General features: G+C 35.2%; 1 protein-coding gene across 2 annotated transcripts in view; it reads left to right on the top strand.

Moving 5' to 3' along the window:
- The window catches only part of SBF2 (SET binding factor 2), a 391,441-nt gene that overhangs the window by 222,638 nt on the left and 152,907 nt on the right, over positions 1–15,896 (top strand). For both annotated transcript variants that reach the window (XM_019728975.2, XM_019728981.2), the window contains exons 12-14: positions 356–484; positions 3,574–3,672; positions 13,993–14,197. In XM_019728975.2, coding sequence (XP_019584534.2) covers positions 356–484; positions 3,574–3,672; positions 13,993–14,197 — 433 coding nt within the window. The remainder of the gene's footprint in view (positions 1–355; positions 485–3,573; positions 3,673–13,992; positions 14,198–15,896) is intronic.

The following is a 15,896-nucleotide window of genomic DNA, read 5'->3' as shown; positions in this document are numbered from 1 at the left end:
TACTTTAAAATCTCTGCTTTGTGTGGTTAGATGATAATATTTAATAATATTATACTATGGAACTGGCATGTTTACCTTCTAAGTATGTTATTCTTTAAATGATTTTTCTTTTAAAATTGAGTGTTAATTTTTTATTTCTCCCCTCCTGCTTTATAGACAGATTCATTTTCTTTCTAGTATATGTAGTATTTCAGGTATCAAAAACCTTTTTTGAGAGAAATGTATTTCATAATAACACATCCATGCATAAAGATATTTATATATTCAGGTTTTTATCTTTCTATTATATTTTGTTTTGCTCATGCATTCATTACTAAGTGATAAATTATTCATTTCACATTTTCTTTTTTTACAGACAGCTTTCTTGGGGCAGCGTGGTTTGGTTGAGAATGATTTCCTCACTAAAGTTCTCAATGGAATGGCATTTGCAGGTTTTGTTTCAGAAAGAGGCCCTCCCTATAGATCCTGTGATCTCTTTGATGAGGTATAGTTCTTATCAAATGAATGCATTATTTACAGACAAAATTGGTGGTTAAAAGTAGAGAAGTAGTATTTTAAACTTTTAATTGAAATCATAAGTATAAATTAAATATCAAGTAATCCAAATAGTATTTGGATCTTGGTATTTATAATGTGGATTAGAAAAATTAGAAAAAAACGTAATTATAGGGTGTCTTAGAAGTACATAAAAAACTTGAACAACTGAATTTTAAATAGTTGATTAAAATTTTTTGAAAAATTGACAGTGATTGTACAAATGGAGCTGTTATTTTTGAAGGCAATAACACTATTCATCAGTTTCATAGAGAGAAAGGTCTAAGTTTAATGTATAGATATGTGGTTTCAAACAGTTACATGTAGTCTATCAGTGTCCTAGAGCCATAGTTTAGCTTAGCATTCTTACTAATCAATAATCAACATTTGTCTAGCTAGCTCCCTTGAGAGATACTAAATATATGGAAGGCAGATTTAAGTCTTCATCGTCAAAGAATTGGCTATATAAAGAGAAAATTAGGACAAATGTGACTCATAATAAGGATGCTATTTTGTGTTAGTTGATATTTCTCTTATTTTAATTCATTTTTCCATTTATCATTGAACTATTTTTCACAGCAACCCATTCAGGTGGATAGAACAACGAATATTACTCCCATTTCAGTTCAAAAGAGCACTGTATTGGAACCAATAAATCTAAAAGTTCCTTGAAGTCTATAAAAGAAAAACACTCTTAGCACCCAAGAAAGGAGAATAGTATAGTGATCTTATTTTGCTGCTGGTGGTTTTATTTTATATAGAGAAGATAGGAATTAAAGTTTTAAAGATCCTTGCTTCAGAGAAGGATCTTTTATTCTTTGTAAAGATATTTAAGTGTTCACAGGTAAGAATGAAAGAAGAGACACATGTTTTAGTTCTGAGTATGGAGACCTGCACCAGATGCTTTTGTTTATAATTAACACAAAGCTTATGAAGATTTAGGAGTGATTGCCCTGAGACAGACAATTCTTTCTGATCAATTATTAATCACTGATGCCCTAATACCACTATTAAATAAATGTGACATAGTCATTGATTATCTAACACTCACATATATCAGCCTTTAGATCCTGAACTAAGTAATTGATACATAATGTTTTATGGGGTTAAATTAGATGCTCTTCAGAGTCTTATAGCTCCTATATTTTATTAGTGTCTGAAGCATTCTTAATCGTGACATTGGTTTATGTATCCCCTTTCTTTTCCATCCAAATTCCCTTCGTAGCTCCCTCTGGCAATATCATCTCAACTAATAAATCAGATTTAATTGCAGAAAACTTGCTTGCTGCAGCCTCTGACTATTTTTGTAAGTCCTTCCCTTGCCTGAAGTGCCCTCTTCTATCAGTCTAACCATGACTTTCCATTCTTCATACTCTGCTCTTATCTCACCACCTCCTCCAGTCTTTCCTAGAGTAGATGACTCTGAGAGCCACTAGTCTGCATTAAGCTTTATTTTGTGTCTCTAACTTTGTATGGCAACCTATCTTTTATTATGTACATTTATATACATAAGATATATATTTCCTCTCGATAGAAACCATGATAAGGCAAGGATTCTGTCCAGGGTTCCTATTTGGGTCTCACCTTAGTGTTCATCCAGTTCTGCATTCTGCTTATAGTGATGATTTTTGGTGTCTTGTTGATGTTCTTACTTGAAAGCCAGTTGTTCATATATATACCTTAGTGAAGGACCTAAAAGGAAGGAGACATTAGACCTAATTTCTTCTTCTACCCTCTTTGGCCATTTAATTGGTTTGCATGTGAATGTATTTGTGTAGGAAAGTAGTGTTTGCCACTGGGAAAGGGATCCTTGTTTTCATTTAGCCTAGGGCAGCCTACCACGTGACAGGTTTATGGAGCTTTGAGAAGCAACTTGTATTGTGTGTTGTCTCATCCCCATACACCCATCAAATAGGCTTGTTAGAATTAAAGAGACGTTTGCCTTTGTTTGACAATCTTTCTGAATCCTGGCCTACAATAGGTGAAGCCATAGTATGTATGTCTGTCTGCTTCAGTGAATCTATTAGTTCCTAAAAGAAAAAAATTTTATACTCTTTAAAAAAATCAGCCATCCTTCTCACACACAGCTTTTTTCCTGTCGGTACTTTTTTCTCCAAGTATACACACTCACACAGTTCTCCCTTCAAATTAGTTAGTAGGGAAATGGATTAGAGTTTATACAATTTGAGACTAGAAGGAGCCTAAAAATCATCTTGTTCTTATTAAAATAAGCTTACCATCTTACTTTAGAGATGAAGAAACTGAAGCTCAGGAATTTAGGGACTTGCAGAGCTAGGGCTGGCCTCTGAGCCACTGACTTGAACATTTGATTCATGTTTTGTGAGTGAGGGAAATGTTTGAAGACTTTCTGACCATCTGAAATTCTCGGAGTGAGAGAATTCTCTCAGTGAGGTCTGGAAAATGAGAGGTTCTCTCTGAGTTCCAGAAATGACTACCGTGTTTCCCCGAAAATAAGACCTAACCAGACAATCAGCTCTAATGTGTCTTTTGGAGCAAAAATTAATAAAAGACCCAGTATTACATTACATTACATTACATTACATTACATTACATTACATTACATTACATTACATTACATTACATTACATTACATTACATTACATTACATTACATTACATTACATTACATTACATTACATTACATTACATTACATTACATTATATTATAAGACCCAGTTTTATTTTACTATATTTTACTATAAGACTGGGTCTTATACTAATTTTTGCTCCAAAAGACACATTAGAGCTGATTGTCAGGCTAAGTCTTATTTTTCAGGGAAACACGGTATTCCCAAGAAAAAATAGGGCCCTAAGTCATTAGAGAGAGACCAGCAGACTAAGGACTCGATTGACTCTGTAACTCTAGAATAGAGGTGAAGTCCAGTGAAAACCTAAAATATTTTGTTTTAATAATAGTATGTATTTTGGATCCTTGTTGGTTTGCAAATGTATGAAATAAACACACAGTTTTCTAGCCTAATTTGAAGTTGATGTTTTGCTATTTGATCCTTTTTTCCAGTTGGTAGCTTTTGAAGTAGAGCGAATTAAAGTTGAAGAAAATAACCCATTGAAGGTGATCAAGCATGTCAGAGAACTTGCTGAGCAACTATTCAAAAATGTAAGTAAGTATATTTATTTAGACAGTCATTAATTGTAAAAGTACTAATAAAGTGTTTTGTTTGAAAAACTAACAAGTTTCATCTCTCTAGTGATAATCTTTTTACTGTGAGTTCAGCCGTTTGGGACTATACGTTATAAGATATTACAATTGGTGCTGTACATCAAAATAGACCTTATTTTGTAAAGTGCTTTTCCTGTCATTCACGTAATTTTCCAGTTTGTCATTTGCCCTCACTGTGATTTTCATTTAGGTCTCTGTCTTCTTAGGAGACATTTTAAGACATAAAGATAATGTCATTTTAAGATTATAAGACTTTAAGACATAAAGATTATACTTATTGGTGACCAGAACTATCTCAGATAGAACTGACCAATGCATTCTGCTTTAGCTTGGTACAGTGATTGTCCACTGGATCAGGAAAATCATTTGAGTTGGCTTGTTTTGAATAGATAGGGAGTGAAAAGCTGAAGGAAAGACAGCAAGATGTCAAGTGACCAGCCACAGAAACTCAAGGGTGAAAATATTCCCCATATAAAAGAAATGCAGTAAGTTAAAAAGATTGATATTTCACACTGATAATGTGTGAAATAATAATTTGGATACCAGGAAGATTGAGAACCTAAGATGACAGGGAGATTGTGTGCATGCAGAAAAATGCATTTGGGTTAATGATTACTAGTCATTCCTACTGCTTGTAAAGCTTTTCAGAGTTGAATACTTTTACTAAGAAAAGGAAAGTAAGTGGAAAATATGGTCTTCCAAGGTAAAGTTGAGGGAAGATGTATTTTTCAAGAGATATAGTTAAGAAGGGTTTGGGATCGATATCCTGGTATTGTTTAACTTAATTACTTGCATAGATGCACCGTTTTGGATGTTGGGTCATCAGTCACATCCATTCCAAATCTGAGAACCAATTGGATAAAAGCAAGAATACTAAAAGAATACTAAATTATGTTTCTTTATTCAATTACTTATGAATTTTATTTCTGAAGCTATTTTAAAATTTATCCCTTGGATTGATACCCTAAACTCCACATATAACTGTTCAATATTATACTAAGTCTAATTCTTAATTAGTGTGCTGCAAATTTAAGAAAAGTTTTATCAGAAGGAAAACTTGTGACGTATCAACACTTTACATACATCATCCCTAATCCTCATAATGATAATGTACGATAGGTTCCATTATCCCCATTTTAGTGGGGATAGTTGGCTCAGGATCATATGGCTATAAATACTTGAATTCAGATTTTAGATTCAGGAATTGTCATCTGTCCAGTTACTAAGCCTGTGTTCTTTCACTCCATTAGGCTGGCTCATCTCCAGTTGGAAAAATAGTGATATTTCCAATGACTGACTTTATACTTAGTCCTTTATAAAGCACTTTAACATGCTTTCTCATATGATCTTGAAAATTACTCTGTGAAATAGATAGAGCAGGTGTTGATATGTGAGGAAACTGAAGATTAGAAAGCTTTTTTCCCTTGCCCACTAAGAGTTAGCTTTCGAAGAATAGCAAAACATCAAATGGAAGTCAGTGTTTGATACTCTGGGACTGATTCCTTTAATATTGAATGTGTATTTCTTAGATCTTTACAAGCCTATTCCAGAACTTCAAAATTTTATAGCCAATAAGTAACCAGAGCTGGGGTTCTGTTACATGACTAAGTATACAATGTATGTAAGGGGGTGTGTCGAGCCACTTTAATGCAAAAATGAAGTAAATCCTTTTTTTGTCATCCTGGAACTTAAATTTTATGATACATAGCTAACACTAAGCCAACACAAAACTGAAAACTGTAGTAAAACAAATATCTAATAATTATATATTCTTAAAGGTGAATGTAATACACAAACAACCTCTGCCTCTAACACTTTTAAAGTGGTCATCGTAAGGGATTTCATTACTAGGTAAGAGTTGGAAATTGCCCTTCAAATGAACTCTACATTTCTTGAGCCATTTTTGGACTTTTTCCCCTACCACCATCTAATTCTATTCTATTTAATATAATCAATTCCATTCATTCATTTATTAGGCACCTACTATTGCCAGCCATTTTCTAGGTACATGATTCTCCTAATATCCTCGAGAAGAGGATACACGTACATGATGAGTAAGAATTTGAGAATATCCCAATGCATTGTCCCAGACTTTCTGGGAATCCTTCTAGTTTTAAGATTCAAAAGTCTTTCGTGCTCCCAACATTCTTGAAGTAAATACTCTACAAAGTTAGAAAGCAGAGTATGATGGTAAAGTTAAGTTCTTGGGTCATGCAGGAAGTTGAGGGGAGAGAAGAAGGATGGTCTCAATGGTCTCAGTGCAAGGAAAATAATCTAGATGATTCATTTTTAACAAGTCAATTTTTTTTTAATCACATTTCTTAAATTCTCTTTTGGTAAGCAAGAACCAACCATATAATTTGACTGTTTCCTTATTATTGGGCTATAATTGAGACCTGGTTATTCCATTTAGAGGTTTGTAAATATTTTATTGCTCTGAACTCTGTTATGTGTATCTAGCCTCTCTCCGTCACTTCCCTTTGAAATACCTCAGAAACGAACCTTAATTTTCCAATTTCTTATCACCACTCCTTTATATTGCTTTTTAGTGAGTAGGGATGAATTGTAGGAATGTGAGTAGATGTGAATAGGGTGAATTGTAACTGGGTTTAGCTGCTCTTCTGTCTTTCTGAAGCTTACTAAATAATTAAAAAGGGTATTTGGTGACTTTGGTGAAGGAGGGGAATAGGAAAGTGGAATGAAGGGGAAGGAACGGAATAAATACATTAGAGACAAATTGTGTAAGTATTGGTAAGCTTTATATCATGCAGATGATTGGCCATACATTTATGCAGCTTTTCTTTCCAGGTCCAATTGATAATCCTGGGTCTGCCTACTTTGGCTTTCAGAATCTTCAATCTGCATAGCAGCACATTTAGCTACTTACCTGCTCTATCCCTGTGATTCTTGATAAACACTTGTAAAGGACCACTGACTGCACACAAAATGAGAATATTAAGATAGGCCAGGACAAGAACTTTATAAAACCTCCATTTCAAGACATCAAGAAACTAGTTGGACACATGTTTTACTGTTTTATATAGTGCAGCGTTTCTAATTTTGCATTTGCAGTACTACATAAATATTAGCTGGCCGGTGTGATTTGTCTGACAGTTTTCCTAAAAGTTAAAGGAAAAATGAGAGCACTTGGACTTTCTTATAAAATAATATGAGATTTTTAGTTGTGCCTTGTGGTATTAAAACAGTTTTAAAAATCTTAACAGGAGAACAAAACCCAAATAAAGGAATAGCCATTCTAAATCACATAAGATCTATACCTTTTACATTTCTGCAGAAAGTTAATTTCACTACCAGGCAAATTTAGTCTACACTGATGATATTTGTACTCTTTGGTAACTGTGAGTAAAGGGATTTTGTGTGGTTATTGTTATAGGAAGGAATGAAAATACTGTAATCATCTTTAGTCTTAAAAAGTCAAAACATAAACAGCTTCTTTAGGTTATTATGAGGAAATGAGCATAAAAATCCCAAAGCGTAAAAATCAAACTCCTTCCCCTATCTTATCTGATTTGTTTGTTCATTTTTAAGTCAGGTTTACTGTGATATAATTTACATATAGTAAAAATTGCCATTTTTAGTGTATAGTTCTATGGGTTTTGACAAATAAATGAAGTTATACAACCACCACCACCACCACCACCACAATAAGGACATAGAACATTTCTATTACCCCTCAGATTTCCTTAATGCTCGCTTATAGTCATATCTTCCCACCACCTCAGACTCTTAGCAAATGATCTGTTTTCTGTCTGAGTAGTTTTTACCTCTTTCATGGTTTTTTGAGTTAGGTTTCTTACACTTAGCATAATGCATTTCAGATTCACCCATGTCACTGCTTATATCTGTTGTTAATTTCTTTTTGTTGAGTAATATTCCATTGTATGAATATACCAAAGTTTTATTTATCTGTTGACCAACTGAAGGCAATTATGAATAAAACTACCCTGAACATTGGCATAGATTTTTGTATGAACATAAATTTTCATTTCTCTTGGGTAAAGTTTTAGGTATAGGATGCTGGGATATATGATAACAAAATGTTAAAACACTGCCAGAGTGTCTTCCCAGGTATCTGTACCATTTTACATTCCCACCTGCAGTATATGAGTTTCATTTACTCCATATCTTCACCAACACTTGGTATCCTCGGTTGTTTGTTGTTTTTTAAAAGATTTTACTGGGGAAGGGGAACAGGACTTTATTGGGGAACAGTGTATACTTCCAGGACTTTTTCCAAGTCAAGTTGTTGTTCTTTCAATCTTAGTTGTGGAGGGCGCAGCTCAGCTCCAGGTCCAGTCGCCATTGTTAGTTGCAGGGGGCGCAGCCCACCATCCCTGTGGGAGTCGAACTGGCAACCTTTGTGGTTGAGAGGATGCACTCCAACCAACAGAGCCATCTGGGAGCTCAGCAGCAGCTCAGCTCAAGGTGCCGTGTTCAATCTTAGTGGGAGTCAAGGAATCAAACTGGCAACCTTGTGGTTGAGAGCCCACTGGCCCATGTGGGAATCGAACCGGCAGCCTCAGGCGTTAAGAACACAGAGCTCCAACTGCCTGAGCCGCTGGGCCTGCCCCCCCTCGGTTGTTTTTTTGTTTGTTTGGTTGGTTTTGTTTTTAGCTGTTCTAATAGGTATGTAGTGGTATCTTATTATGGTTTCAATTTGCATGTGACTAGGTGAGTGAGAATATGCTTGTAGGTCTCTTAGCTAGTCACTATATCCTTCCTTGGTACTTGTAAAAGTAATACTTGTCTTAGAATGTAAAGCTTCCATCTAGAATCATGAATTAGAGAAGTTCTCAACAAGGGCAACCTCTCCCCCACTCCTACCCCCACCGCCCTCCGAAATTTGACAATATCTGGAGACATTTTTGGTTATCACAACTGGAGAAGGTATGCTAACTGGCATCTGATAGGTAGGTAGAGGTCAAGGATGTTTCTAAACATCTTACAAAATATAGGACACCCTCCTCCCCCCAAAACCAAGAATTATCTAGCCTAAAATGTCAGTAGTGCCAAAGTTGAGCAACCCTGGATTAGGGCAACCAGCGCATTAAATGTTAAAGTCATATACCAAATTTATTTGTATTAAGGATGAGACATTAATTCAGTTGGGTGATCATTGACAGGCCCAGAAGGATGGAAAATTGAGAATGTTTCATTTCATCAATATTGATTTCACAACCAGGCAAATCTAAAAAGTCTAGTTACATTTTCTCAGTGTTTAACAACTTAGCCCAGTGATAGTATTGGTTTCAGCTGTATTTGAAAGGATTTGTATAACTTGCTGTCCCACACAGCTCTAGGTATAATTGGTGCATATTAAATAATTATTAAATACCTAAATTAATATGGAAAACTTGGTAACCTCTAACAAGGTCACTTTGATTCGTCATTCACTGCTGAAACCAATGTGTAGGAAGAAACTTTTTCCCAATGTGGTCTTGCCTACTTTGAATTTCCAGTAGGGGGTTGGGTTTTTTTGTTTTGTTTTGCTTTGCTGTGCTTTTATTTGAAGTGCATTTTCAGCCTCTTTTTCAGTAAGCCCAAGACATATTCTCATTTAGCTTGCCAAGAATAGAGAAAAATCCATGTTTCCAGACCAGATGGTATGTGTGTCATTTTTTCAAGTCTGAGAAAATCATTGTACCTCTCATTACTATAATAAATCCTTATAGCAGGGTTACAGAGACCTTTTTTTTCCTTTTTTCTGATTGATTGATTTATTAAATTTATTGGGGTGACAATGGTTAGTGAAATTACATAGGTTTCAAGTATACATTTCTATAATACATCTTCTATATATCACATTGTGTGTTCACCACCCAGAGTCAGTTCTCCTTTCATCACCAGACATTTGATCCCGTTTACCCTCTTCTACCATCCCCATCTCCCCTAACCCACTGGTTAACCACTAAACTGTTGTCTGTGTCTGTGGGTTTTTATTTGTTTGTTTGTCTTGTTCCTTTGTTGCTTTCAGTTTTATATCCCACATATGAGTGAAGTCATATGGTTCTCAACTTTTTCTGCAGAGACCATTTCTTGAAAATCATTATCCAACTTCAAAATTCCCTTTGAGTGGAAGTGCATTTTGCCAGCTTTTTGGCAGTTCATCTTGGTTGCTTTGGACAAAATTGTTACCGTGTTCACCATAAGTACCATAAGTGTTTAGATGTGTAACTCCTTGATTATTATTTTATGTTTGCATTTCTCTGCAATTAAAGATGAAAATTTGGCTCCTTCTTTGTTCTACTGGAAAATGATGAATTTCCTTGTTTCAACAAGGAGATTCAACAACAAAATTGGGCTGCAGTTTTTAATGAGTTCAGTAATCTTCAAGGGACTGGTCCAAATTCATTTGGAATTATAAATAAGAGCAGATGTTTCTAAGAATATGTAGAGTTCAGTGAGCCTTAAACTTCCTCTCATTTCTACTGTCTTCTCAAAAGTCATTATGTGATCAAGCTGGGTGTATTGTAGGTGATGAATGTGATCCTTTGTATTTGCCACACTCCCCGTTAGAGGGCAGCAGTGTACAGACACAGCTGTCAGAAAACCAAATATACTATATTTGGGGGCATGAACCTGTTTTGAATCTTCTAAACATAATTGAATTATAATTTAGTAACTTTAACCCATAATCTGAATTTTTATGTAGACTATCTGTACAGCTATAGGATAGCTTCATCTTTGAACTTTGCTTTAAAATGATAAAAAATAAATGCTTATTATTCTGAATTGTATATGGATTTGGTTTACAATATTTCAAACTGCTTATGAGAAGAAAAACACTGTTAATGATTAACAGCAATATCTTTTTTAGTTAGTGTTTTTATTTAAGCCATTTATTATTATTATTAAAATATAAGTAGCTGGTGATATGGGAATCTTGGGAGAAAGAGATTGTTTGGTTTTAGAGGCCTGCTGTCATGAAATAGAATATGCAGTGAATAAATATTTTTCAAATGAATGTACCCTAGACTTTTGGAAAACAGCTTTCAGATTTATTCTGGGGAAGTGTGTGTGTGTGTGTGTGTTCTAAAAGCTTTCCCATAACAACTCATTCTATCCTCACAAGAACCTTATGAAGTAGGTACTATATTATTATCTTCATTACAAATGAGGTAACTAAAATACAAGTGGTGAGTGAATGGACACTACACCAGGTCTCACTACTAGTAAGTGGCTAAACTGGGATTTGACCCAGGTGATCTGACATCAGAGACAATGAGTTAAAAATACTCCCTCTCTCATTGAATTGTCCACCCTTTATTTACCTCTGACCTGTAGTGCCACCTGCCACCTGTCTCTATCACGTTTTCACACATGGTCCTATTTCTGGGCTCTCTATTCCATTAGCTCTTTTAACCCTTCACTAATACCAATTCCCATACTGTATTGGTTATTAAAGGTTTATATAAGTTTTGATATCTGAAAAGTTTGACTTCCCACTTACTCTTCTTCAGAATAGCCTTAACTATTTTTGGATCTTCGTTCTTCCTTACAAAGCTTAGGATGAACTTGTCACATTATGGGATTTGGACTAGAAACAATATGTGTATCTTTATTTTTCTAAACACCTTAAATCATTTTTGGAACAATATAGAAGAATATATAGGAAGAAAGATAGATAAAATAGAGCTAGAAAGATACTGGCATCGCTACTTTTACTTTTCCATGTTTTAAAAATTTGTTGTAATGAATATTAAATAAATAGGTCATGGGAAATATAAAGTTTTTATTTTTAATAAAGAAAATAAGCATAAATAGAAATAGCGAAGAATATACTTTAAATTATTCTGATTTAGAGCTCAAAATCCATATGAATTACATCCCCAGCCTGAAAAAAAATAATATGCTCAATGGCTTTTAGAAAATTGATATTTATTAATATAACTTTTGAAAAGATATCTTAGACTTGTGCCTAAAAAACAGACAAGAACATACTATTAGGTTGATGCAAAAGTAATTGCGGTTTTTGCAATTGTTTTTAACCTGTTAAACCACAATTACTTTTGTACCAACCTAATACTTTTTGAAAAAGGCAAGTTCAGAAACTACAGACCAGTGATGTTGGTGTTAATCCAGCTATAATTTTAGAACAGGCTTTTCAACATAGAGTTTAGAAAGTGTTTATCATGAAGAATTAGCATAGGAATTTACTTATTTATTCTTCCCTGCCTTTGCTAATAATGTAAGGGGTAAATGCAAAGTGTGTATGAGGGCTGCTTTAGCAATAACAAGTTTTATATCTGATTTCACCTTCTCAGGAACCTTGTGAGAGAAGCATTAAGTGTATGTCTTGAGCAAAGTTATTTATCCAGAATTACATAAGTAGAGCCAAAATTAGAACCCAGCCTTTCTGACACTCTAAAGGAGTATTGTTTCCATTATATTGCTGAGATATGCTACGTATATCATTGGCCATGGCCCAGCCTTTCTTCTGTCTGGGTCTGGGCCAAATAACCAAAAAGAATTGTGGGGGGCAGCTCTAATAGATGATGGTGTTTGGTCATTTTAACTGTCCAGAGAATGTATAGGGTAGTGTAGAGCTTAATCTACAGCATGAATAACATAGGTTCAGGGGGGAAAAGGAATTTTCTGGTCACAAAGGATAATAAATGCTAGAATTGGTCAAAGAATGAGTGTAAAGCAGCTTTCCTTAGATAACTTTATAAAGAGGATGGATTCCATTCGTCCTGTAATATTTGAAATATAATCCTACTTAACTAGGTGACTAGAAAAAGTCTATGCCAGTCCAGAGGGTCTATGAAAATATTAGCTGACACATTTAATTCAGTTATTGCAATCCTAGTGTGTGTTCAACATTGTGCCCCACTCATTAGGATATAGTAGCAAGTAGTTTAGGGTGCCTGCTATGTGCCAGGCAGTTACTAGATGCAGAGATCAAAAAATATTTTTTGAATTGACTAATGTCTGCCCTCATGGAGCTTCATTTTCTTGAGAGAAGGATAGGCAATAAACAAGTTAAATAAAATTTATATTATGTGAGAAGATGATAAGTGCTAAGGAGGAAAATATAAGGGGTTGGGGAGTATAATTTTCGATAGGGTGGCCAAGAAAGGTGGCATTTGAGCAAAGAAATGCAGGAAGGGAGAGAGAATGCTGTAAATCGGGAGGGGGGGTGTGTGTGGGGAGGAGGACAAGCATTCCAGGCAGAGGGAACAGTAAATGCAAGGCCCTGAGTCAGAAAGAAGAAGGTCTATGGTGTGGAGCAGATGAATGAAGAAAACAGTAGTAGGACTCGGTCATATAGAAAGGCCAGATCTTGTGGGGGCCTTGTCAATTCCATAAAAACTTTGCATTTTACTCTGAGTGAGATAAAGAGCTATTTGAAAGAAAAGAGTAGTCAGGTGATGATTTAACATACTTTTAACTAGTAGTAGTTCACTCTATCTGCAGTATGATGAATAGAGGAGGGAGGGAACAAGGGTGGCATCAGGAGACCAGTTAGGAGACAGGTGTTCTGTAGTAAATGAGAGATGTTGGCTTGACCCAAGGTGTTGAAAAGTGGTTAGGTTATAAACATATTTTGAAGGCAAAGTCCAGAAGGTTTGCAGAGGGATGGATAATTGGGTGTTAGAGAAAGGCATTAAAGATGGCTCTAAGCTTTTCACATGAGTGACTGGAAAAATAATATGCCATTTACTGAAGTGGGGAAGACTGTAGGAAGCAGATTTGGAGGAGGTGAAAATTAAGTGCTCCATTTTGGACATATATTTAAGAGATTATTTTAAATCCAAATGAAAATACTTAAATTGAATAGTGGATATGGGGTTCAGGAGAAAGCTCAGTTGGAGGTAAAATTTTGTGAATTATACCGTTCTTATTGTTTAAAGATATGAGACTGAAAGTTACCACCAAGGAAGTAAATATAAATAGGAAAAAAGCCCAAAGTCTGAGCCCAGGGGTATTCACATAGTTAAGAGATTAGGGAGATGAAAAATAAGTAAAGGTGTAGCAAGAAGACCTAGAAATCAAGTGAAGAAAGTGTTCATGGAAGAGGAAGAAGTGTGATCAGCTGTTTCAGATGCTGCTGGTAGATCCTGTAAGAAGTAAGATTCTGGTACTCTAGATTTTATGGCATATATCTGAATGTATGTACAGTCACTCATCCATCTGATTTTAGTTTGTCTTTCTCTGAGCTCCCACTGCCTTCCTGGCAATCTGCCACTGTTATTTTAACTTTTGAATTAACTTTACCTATGTTTGATGTTGCAGGAGAATCCAAATCCTCATATGGCATTTCTGAAAGTTCCACGCCCAACAGAAGGATCCCACTTGCGAGTTCATATTCTTCCTTTCCCAAAGATTAATGAAACCCGGGTGCAGGAATTAATAGAGGAACATTTTGCTAAGAACCAGAATGCACCTCCTGCTTCACGAGTGGAAAAGAAATGTGTTGTGCCAGCAGGTCCACCTGTTGGTATGTATTTGTCTGTTTATATATAAAATTCACCCATTTAAAGTGTACAATTCAATGGTCTTTAGTATAGTTACACGATTGTGCAACCATTTCCATTATCTAATTTCAGAACATTTTCATTACCCCCAAATAGAAATACTCATGCCCATTAGCAGTCACTCCCATTTACCCGCCAAACACTCCTTCCCCAGCTTGAGGCAGTAATCTGCTTTCTGTTTTTACAAATTTGCCTATTCTGGACATTTATAAATGTGCTCTTTTGTGACTGGCTTCTTTCATTTAGCATATTTTCAGAGTTCATCCATGTTGCATGTATCAGTATTTCATTGCTTTTTGTGGCTGAATAATACTCCGTTGTATGGATATACAGATGCTCCTCAACTTATGAAAGGGTTACATCCCGATAAATCCATCCTCCGTTGAAAATATCCTAAGTTGAAAATGCATTTGATACACCAAACTTACCCAACATCATAGCTCAGCCTAGCCTCCGTTAAGTGTGCTCAGAACACAATATCAAAACTGCTGGCACATAGTACACTGTAGAGTACCAGTTGTTCACCTTCACCATCGCCTGCCTGACTGGGAGCTGTGGTCACTGCCAATGCCAGCATCATAAGAGTGTCGCATCACATATCGCTGTCCCGGGAAACAATCCAAATTCAAAATTTGAAGTACAGTTTGTATTGAATGCATGCTGCTTTTGGAGCATCATAAAGTTCAAAAATCATAAGGTGAAACACCGTAAGTTGGGACCATCTGTATATCACATTTTGTTATTCATTCATCAGTTGATGGATATTTGGTTCATTTCTACTTTTTGGGTACTATTAATAATGCTGCTGTGAGCATTCATATGTAAGTTTTTGTGTAGACGTGTATTTTCAGTTCTCTCAGGTATATACTTAGGTGTGGGATTGCTGGGACATACGATAAGTCTACATTAAATGTTTTGAGGAACTACCAGACTATTTGCCAAAGCAGCTGCACCATTTGACATTCCCACATGTGAGGTATGGTCCTGATTTCACCACATGCACTAATGATGCAGAGCATCTTTTCATACGCTTATTGGCCATGTTTATATCTTACAGGAGAAATGTCTATTCAGATCCTTTGCCCATTTTTAAATTGGGCTATTTGTCTGTTTATTATTGAGTTGTTAGACATTCTCTATATATTTTTTATACAAGTCCTTTTTCAGATGCATGATTTGCAAATATATTTTCCCATTCTGTGAGTTGTCTTCCTTTGCTGATATTTATCTCTTCTTTTTCTTCAGCTATTGAGAGAGATGTGTTACAGTAGAATTGCCTATTTTTCATTTTAGTTCTATTTTTTCTTTTTATATTTTGAAGTTGATTTATTAGATGCATGTGTATTAACAAGTGTTAGAGCATCTTGGTGATTTATCCCTTTATCATTATGAAATGTCCCTCTTTGTCTCTAGTAATGCTTTTGTCTTAAAGTATACTTTGATGTTTATAAAGCTGCACCAGCTTTCCTTTGGTTAGTGTTTGTATTGCTTATCTGTTTTTATCCTTTCATTTTCAAACTTTTTGGGTCCCTATATTTTAAGATATGCCTCTTGTAAGCAGCAGGTGTGGGATTCTTTAGCCAGTCTGACTATCTTAGTGTATTACTTGTATTTAGCTCATTTATATAAGTATAATTACTAGTATAGTGGCTTTCATGTAAT

The sequence above is a fragment of the Rhinolophus sinicus genome, linkage group LG06 (assembly GCF_036562045.2).
Source record: "Rhinolophus sinicus isolate RSC01 linkage group LG06, ASM3656204v1, whole genome shotgun sequence".
NCBI classification, from domain to species: Eukaryota; Metazoa; Chordata; class Mammalia; order Chiroptera; family Rhinolophidae; genus Rhinolophus; species Rhinolophus sinicus.
The sequence above is the reverse complement of the archived record's forward strand: the minus strand, read 5'-3'. Positions and strand labels throughout refer to the sequence as shown.